General features: G+C 39.2%; 1 protein-coding gene across 1 annotated transcript in view; it reads right to left on the bottom strand.

Annotated features, from left to right (window-relative positions):
- The window catches only part of GPC6 (glypican 6), a 1,194,386-nt gene that overhangs the window by 106,284 nt on the left and 1,075,858 nt on the right, over nt 1-12,244 (bottom strand). The window contains exon 5 of the mRNA XM_054445853.2: nt 7,834-7,964. Within this exon, the coding sequence (XP_054301828.1) occupies nt 7,834-7,964 (131 nt within the window). The remainder of the gene's footprint in view (nt 1-7,833; nt 7,965-12,244) is intronic.

Below are 12,244 nucleotides of genomic sequence, written 5' to 3'. Positions count from 1 at the left end.
GGAGAAAAAAAAAAAAGATCTGGATGCTGGAAAAAGAAACCTGTAATAATCAGCAAGGTGATAATGCTCATAAAATTATAAACTATTAGAGCTGGTAGGGGACATTTAGATTAACCCCTCCTTTCACAGATGAGGAAACTAAGCCCCAATAGCTAGACACAGAAGTTATTACATTCTCTGTTCTGTTCTCTTAGAGTTTTTTTTTTTTTTTTTTTTTCATCTTCATTTGAGCTGCGGATTGGGAAAAACTGTCTAGAGAAAATTAAGTACCTGAAGGCCATCCTGCTCATCTTTAATGGGTTCTACCCTCGTCGGTAGTAAGAATTAATTGAATGGATGGTTTCAATTGGAATGTAATAAGTCTTCCTTCTTAATTTAGATTATCTCTGACAAACCAATCTTTTCCTAGATATTAGGTTTGAAATTATTCTGAATATAGTTAAATGATATCTAGTGAGATCAGTTTCATCTTCCCTGATAGGATAGGAAGAAGGTTATCAACACATCTGAAATTCAAAGGCAAAGATTCAGGTTGTTTCTCCCTTCCCTTGGGGAATTTCCACAAATCTGCAAAGTTCTGAACTGTTGGGTAACTGCGGTGGTGGAAGATAGTGGAATAATGAAGGCTCTTCCCTGCCTTTGATGAGGATTGAAATTGGCGAATGTAGTAAGCTTGGTTGGGGCTTGAAGCACTAACAACTGTGTTTCCTATCAATAGGTTCCCTGTAGTATGCTGTGGGTAACAGTCCTCCCTGAGATGGCTGGCTCCTCAAAGGCTGAAGTCTATCTGGTGCTGGTGGGAAGGTAATTACTGAGGAAACAGCATGGCATGCTGGGAAAGTCTTTCTCTTTGAATCTGACAGACCTGGGCTGCAATTCCCATTCCGCCACTTGTTTGTTACACGACCTCAGGCTTGCTACTTAATCTCTCTAGACTTAACATTTCTTACATTTCTTGTAAAGAAATGAATGTTCTTTACAAGAGTGCAGTGAGGATTTGAAATAAATACATAAGGCATCTAGAAAGACCAAGATGTCACCAGAGCAAGGACTCTGTCTTGTCCTCTGTATTAGTCCATTTTCATACTGCTATCAAGAACTGCCCAAGACTGGGTAATTTATAAAGAAAAGAGGTTTAATTGACTCACAGTTCCCCATGGCTGGGGAGGCCTCAGGAAACTTAAAATCATGGCAGAAGGAGAAGTAGGCGTGTCTTATATGGCGGTGGGTGAGAGAGAGCGTGTGAAGGAGGAACTGTCAAACACTTATGTAACCACTGGATCTTGTGAAAACTCACTCACTATTAGGAGAACAGCATGGGGAAAACTGCCCCCATAATCCAATCACCTCCCACCAGTTCCCTCCCTTGACATGTGGGGATTATGCTGATTACAATTCAGAGATGACATTTGGGTGGGGACACAGAGACAAACCATAGCATTCTGTATTGTATTCCTTCTGCCTGGTACTTGGTAGAGTATTTGTTGAAAGGACACAGCAGGTGTTCAACCAAGGGTAACCCATGGTTGTCACTGTTACTAGGAGATTCTTTCCCCAAAAGGAAATTGGGAAAGTTTTAATATGCTCTTGCCCCTGGTCTTTAAAAATGTATACGTACATATAATATTGTACAAAAGGTATACAAATGGAGTTTGAAATGAGTGTCATGTTATTACCAAAATATTCTAACTTGGTTATACAACTGGGCATAGCCAATGTATTTTTTGGAAATAATCTCAATGTGCCTCATCCCTAATAGCTTCCTTGTGGGCTAAATAGGAGAGAAAATGGATCTGACAGTCCCTATAAAAACAGATCTGAGACAAGACTGGAGCATGAACATACATAGTGAGAATAAATCTTTTCTTTAGTCTCTAAGTCCCACTTATTCATGATCTCAATTATTGGGCAGAAAAAGATTAGCTATTCCTTCTCCTAGATATGATGTGAGAGTTTGGGGAAAGAGATATCCCATCTGAAACTGTGTTGTGTTCACCTTTGGCCATCAGATACATAAGAGAGAAAAAAGAATTTTATATTGTATACCATCAAAACTCCAGGAGAGGTTGGAAGCAATGAATGACAGGGCTGGATAAGAGAAATATTTAATTAGAATTTATCATATGGAAGTACTAGGCATAGTTGTAAAGGGAATCAGGCAGAAGGAGGAAGCTTGGATCCTCCTGGCTTTGCTACCTTTTCCTTACCTTCTCATTGCAGGTTTTGCTGAAGGCTGTTGAACTTTCTCCTAATACTTAATCTATTAAGCAAATATTTGCTGAACCTTGCCCTTGTGTGAGATTGACTCAGTGGGCACTGACATCATTAGGGTTAGGGTTAGGGTTAGGGTTATGCATCAATTAGCGAGATGGGCTTTGGAATCAGATGTTCTTCTACCCTTTGCACCGTGAGACCTTGGTAAGTCACCTAACTTTTCTGTCTTGGAAAATAACTTTTCTGTCTTTGCCAAATAGGGAGCTCTATCTCATCACAAGCACTATTATAAATATTACACAATAGAAACCATGTGAAACACTTAGTATTGTCCCTGGCAGTAAACACTCAATAAATACGAGTTGGCAGTTATAAATATTGTTGCTTTTCTGAAAGAGGCTCTGGGAATGACTTCTAATAGTAACTGCTTTAATAAAATAAATGATTTCCAAAGGAGAAGTTGCCAATCATATCCTAGAGGAAAAAGTTATTTTAATTTCTAAACTTTACAACTCTCAGGATATCTGGCCCTAATTAGGAGTTAGTTTCTGGCCTCACCTGGAGCTTGCCTCTCAGAAGTTAACCATATTTCTGGTTATGTAAATTCTCATCCTCAGTCTGGAAATCCAGAACTTCAAATGTGATGAGACTGTTTATCAAGAGTGTCCCAGGATTTCTTTGAAAAAAAAAGATAAATTCAACCACCAAGTTCTTAGCTAGAATATAGATTTTAGACTGTAGTTCATATGTATTATAATTTCATGGATGTGGCTTATGTGGAAAGTGAAACTACATATTTCTAAATTTAAAAGTAAATTCCATTCCCTTGATGAAATAAAATCTCTTTTCAGAATACATCTGTTCCACCAGCATATCCTGTTGGTGTTTCCCATGGAATTTGTCTAAATTCCAACCACCTTTACCTCTCCATGATATTTAAAGCTGGCTTTAGTTCTTCCTTAACTCCGTCTTCCACATTAGGCTCCTGGCTTCCTTTTCCTCTTTCCTGAAAAGTTTGGCTGTTCTCTCCTCTTCCTTAATTCCTTGCATCCTCTTTTCTCTGTACCAGCCCTACCAGATACACTATTTTGTTTCTGCCATTTTTGTGACCCTTGGTCCTGTGTCCTCTCATGTGAGTGGACTCTTACATGCCCTATATTATCCCTTTTCTTTTTCTTTCTTTTCTTTTTTGTTTTGAGATGGAGTCTTGCTCTCTTGCCCAGGCTACAGTGCAGTGGTGCAATCTTGGCTCACTGCAACCTTTGCCTCCTAGGTTCAAGAGATTCTCCTGCCTCAGCCTCCTGAGTAGCTGGGATTAACAGGCGCGTACCACCATGCTCAGCTAATTTTTGTAGTTTTAGTAGAGACGGGGTTTCACCATATTGGCTAGGCTGGTCTCGAACTCCTGACCTCCGGTGATCTGCCCACCTGGGCCTCCCAAAGTGCAGGGATTATAGGTGTGAACCACCATGCCTGGCCTCCCTGTATTATTTCTACTCTTGATTTTAACATTTCTTACAAAGATATGTATCATATTAAAGTACATTCTTTATTAACAGCAATACTATAATAATGTAGTTGGAAAAATTCCATGAAAATGTCTGATTTACATTCTAGTAATAAATAGCCCAACTGATCTCTTGAAGAATTTTTAATACTTGACCTAAACTATAGTTAATAACAAGGTATTTTATACTTGAAAATTGCTGAGAGAGTAGATTTTAAGTGTTCTCACCACAAAAAATGATAAATATGTGAGGTGCAATGCATTTGTTAATTAGCTTGATTTAACCATTTCACAACGTAGACATATTTCAAAACAATCTTGTAACATCACATGTATATACAATTTTATTTGACAATTAAAAATAAATTTAAAGAAGATAATTATTTAGTTAGCACATTCTTTGAACTGGGCCAATTTCTTTTTTTCTTTCTTTTTTTTTAACCTTTCTAGAGCCAGAGTCTCATCCTGTCGCCCAGGCTGTAGTGCAATGGCATAATCATAGCTCACTGTAGCCTTGACCTCTCTGGCTCAAGTGATCCTTCTACCTCAGTCTCCCAAGAAGCTGGGACTACAGGCTCATACCACCATGCTGGGCTAATTTTTATTTTTTGTAGAGATGGGAGTCTGCCTATGTTGTCTAGGCTGCTTTTGAACTCTTGGACTCAAGTGATCCTCCTGCCTTGGCCTCCCAAAATGCTGGGTTACAGGTGAGAGCCACCACACCTTGCCTCTTCTTTTAAATTAATGATTTTTATTACTTCATTAAAGATTTCTTAAATGAAACTGTTTTTATGCCACTGACTTGATTCATACTAAACTGCTAGCATTGTTTTTGTGCCATCAATACAAACGTCAACATAGTGGGGAAAGGCAAATCCTGTTTGTTTTATCATAAGGAATAGTTTTGATTTCTCAGACAACTCAAAATGGTCATGGGGGCCCCTAGAACACCATCAACCCCAACTTGAGAACTGCCATTTTAATTTGCAAAGATATTCCATAAAACCATATTATTTCTTCTTTGTATCTAGCCATTTTATAGATGAGGATGGAGCACTAAGTGATATTTCAACACTTAGTATATATTAGGAACTTAAAATCTGTCTTTGTGATATCAGTGAGTAAACTAGATATACCTAAAATCCAGGTCCCCTGATATCTGGTCCTGTGTTCCTTTTATTAAAGATCTATTTATTTTTCTAGGTTTGGATGGACATAGGGAACCAGTAGCAATGTAAAGGAGGAACATCCAACTGTCTAACCTCCACACTGTGCCACAAATTCCATCAATTTGTATGGCGGTGAGTGACATTAGTTACCCTGACTTGTTACACTACAAAACATTCTGGGAGTGATTTCAGACATTGGATTCTATGTATGTAGACTATGCTCTCAGAAATAACATTTTTTAAACTTGAAGCTGGCCTCCCAGTCATCTCCCTGTGTGAACAGGCCAACTCTCCTAAAAAAAGAGCTCTTTTAGTTTTAAGTGAAGAAATGTTAACTCCACAAAGAAAGCAGGGTGCAGGAGTGAAATGACCAGCCATGCAGCAGACTCAAGACAAACTGGTTGAGGACAAACAGTGTAACTATTACAGAAGTGGTTTCTTTTTTTCTTTTTCTTTTTTACCTTTAAGCTCGGTTGGACTTGAGAAGGCATGGTTTCTTTGCTTGAAATGGGTCAATTTCTTAACAGTTGTTTGCAGCTCATTCACTGGTGCATTTCCTTTTTTTCTTTATTATGTATTCAACAAGCATCTGCCTACAATTTCTACGTGCCAAGTGCTGGGCTGTGTTCTAGCTACACAGCTGGGATCCCAGTCACTCATGGAGTTTCAGTGAGTGAAGTCAGGAGAAGACTGGTAGAGAACAAATACCAAACAAATACATATATAATAGATGCTGTGACAGATTTCTGTGATAGAGAATTGCAAGATGGACATACTGAAAGGTGAGAAGAGTGAAAAATATTACAGAAGAGAGGAGCTACTCAAGGAACTGAGAGAGATACCATGTGGCTGAACAAGTAAACAAAAGGGCCAGTGGTATGAAACAAGGTTAGAAGGTAGGCAGGGGCCAGATAATGCAGGAGATTGCAGGAGTTTTATTCCATTCTAAGTACAAAAGAAGCCACTGAAAGGCAAAGTGGGAGATTGGGGACATGGAGGGAGGTGGGTGTGGTGCATGACCTTATTGATGTTGTAGAAATACTTTGGCTACTGGGTGAAGAACAAATTGGAGGGGGTTCCAGAGTGGAAGCCAGGAGACCAGTGAGGAAGCTGTTGCTTTTAGAGAAACTGAGGTTCCTTGAAAAAAAAATATAATAAGTGATAGAAACTTCTTGTTCAAATATGTCCAGGCCCTGGGGGAGGAGAAGCTTCTTCCTATTACTTATTATTGTCTGGTGCTATGTTATGTTAATTAATTTATATAATTGCTGATCTGTTCAGTGTCTGTCTCTTCTTTTAGAAAGTAAGCTTACTGAGGGCAGGAACAGTGCCTTGTTCACTTCTATCCCCAGTACAAAGCCATGTCTGCCACATGGATTCCCAATAAATATTTGACGAATGAATGAATGAATGGAATGAAAAGAGTAGAAAAGAATACTTGACTTGGAAAATGTATGCACACGCACCAATGGAAACAGACACCTACTTCTAAGAAGTTGTGATAGTCTCAAACTGCAGATAATTTTATCCATGTGTTCCTCCTGTCCTAGTCTCTAGAACCGTTTTTAACATTAGCAATCTTAGCACCTGATTACTTGAGCACCAACGGGATACCGTGCCTTCCAAAATAACATTAATTTGTTTCTAGGCATAGATTTGAGAGGAATGGATGATTGCTATTTTTTCCACAGGAAAGAAAGAAAATGGCCTTTCATGGAAACCCCAAACGTGCTATTTCCCCAACAGGTGATGGTAATTTGGAGCATCCTCCATTATACAGGCTACTCTGAGCTCATTAAAACCCCCAAAAGGCCTATGAAGCTCTAGCTCATCCATCTCCCAGGGAGAAAAAGGGCCCCAGGCCGGATTCTTTCTTCTCCTTCATCCTACCAGTTCACCCTGAAAAGCCCAAACCTAGTTTGAATCATGCTTAGCCAAGGAGACCTGGTAGGAATCTATGGCTCCTTTTTTTCTGCTCTGCAAGGTCTTCCTACTACCTGTCCCCTCCTCTGTGATTATATTTGAAATCTCTTTCACAAAGGATTTTAAAAATTAAAGAAAGCTAATCATGCAACTCTTTGCCTGACATATTTTAGTGTAAATGACTTTCAATTAAAATGCAATCACTCAGTCACTGGGTTTAAAGGACTGATACAGATTTGGTTAGTGTTTCATGAAAGGGAGACTAGTCAAGAGAACAGAAGGGCATTGTGCAGTCATCACTATGGGAGAAAAAGGTTGATGAAGGAAGAGGTGGGAGACCCACTGCAAACTTCTCAATTTTGCTTAAAGCGGGTCCTGTTTATCTTCAACTGGGTGGAGACAAATAAAAATTGTGCACCTGGCATTTGTGTTGCACAGCTGCAAGCCCAGGAGCTCTGTCTCATAAGATTTATGAAAATGTGCTACTTTTTTTCTTTTCATGTGTGCTTGACTTCATACAAAGGAGCATTTTCCCCCTAAGATTTGTTAATGAAAATTACACCATAGTCTTAAAAGGAAGTCAGATGGGATGTTTAATTATTTACAATGGAAAATACAGAACATGTGCCTGGTCTGCACAGCCGAAGATATAATTAGAAGTTGCTAGACAGAGAACAGGGTGAGGGTGTTCAGACATTTCAAACATTAAAAAGAAAATTCCCCCCAAATTGTTCACAAATGTGAGGGATTAGTCAACATACTTGGGGCTCTCTGAAACTTTTTGGCAGCCCATAATTTCTTCGTGATTGAGTAGCTGCAAGCTAAAAAATTGCTTTCCTTCTCAATGCCATTTTGTTAGACATTTTTAATGAAGTAGCAAATTTGTGGCTCAACAGGAAAAGCTCACTGACAGCATATTAGAATTTATAAGCCCAGCCGACATATCTAGTTACTTCGTTTTTAGGTTACTGCACCTGTATAACATACATGTATTGGCAGATACATTACTAATGTAAATACCTTTGCAGACACCTGCATGCTGTTTTCTTGCATGTTCATAATGGCTTCAGAAATCTTGACATCTATCGGGTCCATGACCGACTCAATGTTGAATGGCCCCTCCAGTCGCTCTGCCACCAAGAGCATTGCATCTGTTAAAATACAGGAACATGATTTATTTGCAAACTGGGAGCTCCAGGTTCCCAACCTGTGTTTAAACATTGTTAAAACAACTGGATGAAAAATAACGGTGCATTCACGTTTTTAAATTTGCTTTCATATAGTCCAAAATGAAATAGATGACTGAATCTTAGGATGATTGTATTTTGTTTGAAGATTCAAAATTATTTTATATGTCTAGAACCAGGGCTGAAAATAAGAAAATTAGTCCAAATGCAGAATGTTAAATATATCTAATGATTCCACATGAAGTGAAAACAGTATTAGGTCAGGGATCAGCTGCATTTAGAAAAGGAGGTCTCACCTGTCTTCTTCTGGAGTCTGGGGAAAACTGAGAATATGAGGGAAGAAGTGCTGATTTGTGAATTTGGATGCACAAAAGTCAAGACCCAGTTGAAGCATATCTACCTGTGTGAAGCATTTCTGGATCTCTCAAGATGTACAGATCTGTCTGGATGTGATCACACTACTCAGCATTCCTTTCAGCATTTGCACTTTGACATCTTTTGGGGGACAGGGGAGCTTCTCTGATTTGGTTTTGTATATTCAAGGCCTATTATGGTACCCATCACATTATAAGCTCTCAAAAAAGTTGATGAAATTATACTGAACTGAAATGAACTCAGTATTGCTTGGAAAGATTTAGTTTTCTGTTGAAGTCATCAGCTATATTCAAAGTCTGAAAGCTACTGTGGCTGGGGGGAAAAAGGACACGTTTTAGGGTTGGATCATAAGGACTTAACATAGAGTCACAGTTTAAAGTTATGGGGTTGAAATAATCTCTTAGCAGGTTCTCTTCTTGTTGAAATTGAAACACTCTCTCCTCTAGTAGAACTTATCTTCTATAGGTAATGTGAGAAGGTGTTTGATTTGTACCATAAAGTGAGGAAGTTTCCCTTTGGTGATTTCAATGTTTCTGTTCCACGTTGAACTCTGACCATGGTACTATGCTTGTAGGTTCTGAAGCCTGCAAACTCATCTCCCCCAACCACAATAAAACCGCTCAAGTTAACCCTCTCCTAAGCAGGTGCCTTCCTGGCCTTGGGAAAAGGCAATCCTATTGATAACTCAGCACTATTAAACATAAAACTAAACGGCCCCATTTGCCCAAACTACCGGTTCCTGTATTTCTATTTGTTATCTCAATTCATTTGCTTTGTTATATAAACCAAGATAATACAGTTTTGATATAAATAGGCACCTATTTATTTTTCTTTTAATGTAGATCACCAGTCAGAATATGCTGCTTTATGTTGTTTCTTATCTGGTTTATGCCATTACTAATTTTTTTAAAAACAAAATATAAATAAAAATATGAAATAAAATTAGATTCTCCTTTGAGGACTCCAAAGCCAGTATACACTGGCTCAAAACTTCAGGATCATCCTTAGTGAGATCTTTTGCAAACTTAAAAATTTGCTGAGGGTAGATTTCATGTTATGTGCTTTTTTTTAATTATCCACAATAAGAACACTAATGACTATTGTACTGATTAATTTCAGTAGTTCTTATTAATCAAAATACCTGTTGATAAATCATTAGTGTGAATGTATGCAAATACATTGAAACACTGTATTCCTTTTACTAAAAAAGACACAAATTATTCAAATTCTTAGAAAAGCTCAGATAAAATTGTGTGTGAAACATCTAGATAAAATAACATGGATGCACTGATTATAATGATACATAGGTTTTTGTGAAGAATAGGAGGAAGACTGACAAAGGACATAAATAGTGTATTTTTGGGCTTATATTTTTCTGATGACAAAGTTGTTTGTGAAAAAAAAGCTACCTGATAGAAGGCCAGAGAAATCTACACAAATAACATGATGTCTAAAAGTAGAAAAAAATTTAAAAAACAAACATACATGTATTCATATGATATAATAACCCCCATCCCCGGTTTCCCATTTTGTTCTAAATATTCATGACATGAAAGGAAAAGCAGCTTTTCAGAAAACTTCTCCAATATTTTTTGAGGCCACTGTAAAAGGTCAGGTTCATAGCTACTGCCTGTAGAGGCCAAGTTCAAACACATGATGAGGTGACAAAGCAGTGGAAGGTCAGAACTGTCAGCCCTGGGACTTGGAAAAGGCCTCAAAGTGAATGGTGGCTCTTCTTTGACCCCAGGCCCCAGGCGGAGAGAGGGTCTGCATGGCCCACTGAGCAGCCACGTGCATCTATGCTTGACTGGTTTGCTTCCCACCTGCCAGGCAAGCCTGTCATCAGTCAAGCTCCCTGGGTTTTAGGAGAACCTCCTTCCCACCTTGGGGCTAAGGAAAGCCATGCCTTAGGACATGACACCTCAGCCTCTCTCTCAGCTCAAAGTGAAGAAAACACAAAATAACTTTGCGACATCAAGGCAGTAGTTGGTAAGTTTCTCTGAAACCAGTTAAGTCACAACATAGCATAACTTACTCCAGAGGCTGCCATCCTGGGCTGTCTTAATTATCTCTGTGCCACTTATATTTTGAAATATTGGGAACATTATTTTTAACTCTGCTCTTGGAGCTGTTTTCTCTTGCCAATTAAACCAGGACAGTTACAGTATGTCAGCTCATGATCAGCGGATCCTTTCTGCTTACATCTCCTGTGTTGCCCGTTTTGTTTCTCCTTAAAAAGACTGTTGCCTCCCTAAAGCAGTAGGTAATTTTTGTTTGGAGAATAAAATTTAGATACATTAGAAATAACTGATATCTCAGCATGAGGTGTGGATGCACACAGAGAGACACTGACTCTATGTTAGTATAGGGTTGGTGGGGGGCATGTAGCTGCTCCACCAGAGGTGCCCAACCAAAGGCAAGGAGCCAGGATTGCAGGTAAAGCCGCGCCTCTGGGTCAAGGCCCTCTACTTGTATAAGCATGGAGTTTCTGGTTAGGAATGAAGACTGTGGAGTCAGGTGCCCAGGTTTCAATCTAAACTCCTCCACTAAATGGCTGGGAGTTAATGTATAAGTCATGTAGTTCACAAAGTCCCATTTTCTTAATCTATGCATGGAGATTATGACAGTATATACCTCACAGCGGTGGTAGGCACAATGAAATAAAATCGTACTTGTAAAGTTATTTAGTACAATGTCTAGCACAAAATTACCTCATAACAAAGCTTAGCTTTTATAAGTCACCACCTCCAGGCACTGTAAGGGGAAAGGAAAGGACCAATTTGTAAGATATTTTGGTGGAAGTATTGACAGCAATTGCTATGAGGAATAAGGGAGGAAAAGGCACATGGATGACTTTAAGATGCAAAGCTGGTGCTCTTTTGTATGTTAAATTAATCTTTTGATAATAGCTGCGTTTTGATGGATGAGTTCATTAGTGAGAGATACAAAGCTGCATTATTTTCTCATGATGTGCTTCTTTGCCAATTAAAGATAACTGCAATATCTTTGACACTCTTTTCACGGAGAGATGGGGTTTATGTCCTGTCCTGTGAATCTGGATTGGCTCAGTGACTCCTATGACTAACAGCATATGGTTGTTAGTGACACTCTGCCAGTTTCCAGAGCTAGTATTTAAGAGACCACTTTCTGTCTCTGACGAGAATCTATTCTGAGATCACAGTGTTGGAGAGGGCATGTGTAGGGATTCCAGATGACAGCCCCAGTTGAGCCTAGATCTCCATCTGCCCTTGCCAAGGTACCAGACATATGAGCAAAGCCATCTCGAACCTTCCAGACCAGACCATCTGCCAGCTGATTACCACTTGGTGAACCCAGTCAGCACCACATGGAGCAGAAGAATCGACTAGTTGAGCCTTGCCTGAATTTCTGGTCCACAGTGATATGGTTTGGCTGTGTCCCCACCCAAATCTCATCTTGAATTGTAGTTCCCATAAACTCCATGTGTTGTGGGAGAGACCTAGTGGGAGATAATTGAATCATGAGGGCAGTTATGCTGTTCTCATGCTGTTCTCAGGACAGTGAGTGAGTTCTCATGAGATCTGATGGTTTTATAGGGGCTCTTCCTCCCCTTTGCTCATACTTCTCCTTACATTGCCATGTGAAGGACATGTTTGCTTCCCCTTCTGCCACGATTGTAAGTTTCCTGAGGCCTCCCCAGCCATGCAGAACTGTGAGTCAATTAAACCTCTTTCCTTTGTGAATTACCCAGTCTCAAGCAGTTCTTTACAGAAGCATGAGAATGGACTAATACACACAGTACCATGATTTATAATTCCAGGATTATTATTTTAACCTGCTAAATTTGAGGATAATTTATTTTGTGGTAAGAGCAAACTGGAACAGCCAAA

The sequence above is a fragment of the Pongo pygmaeus genome, chromosome 14, assembly GCF_028885625.2.
Source record: "Pongo pygmaeus isolate AG05252 chromosome 14, NHGRI_mPonPyg2-v2.0_pri, whole genome shotgun sequence".
NCBI lineage: Eukaryota > Metazoa > Chordata > Mammalia > Primates > Hominidae > Pongo > Pongo pygmaeus.
This window is presented reverse-complemented; position numbering and strand designations above follow the sequence as displayed.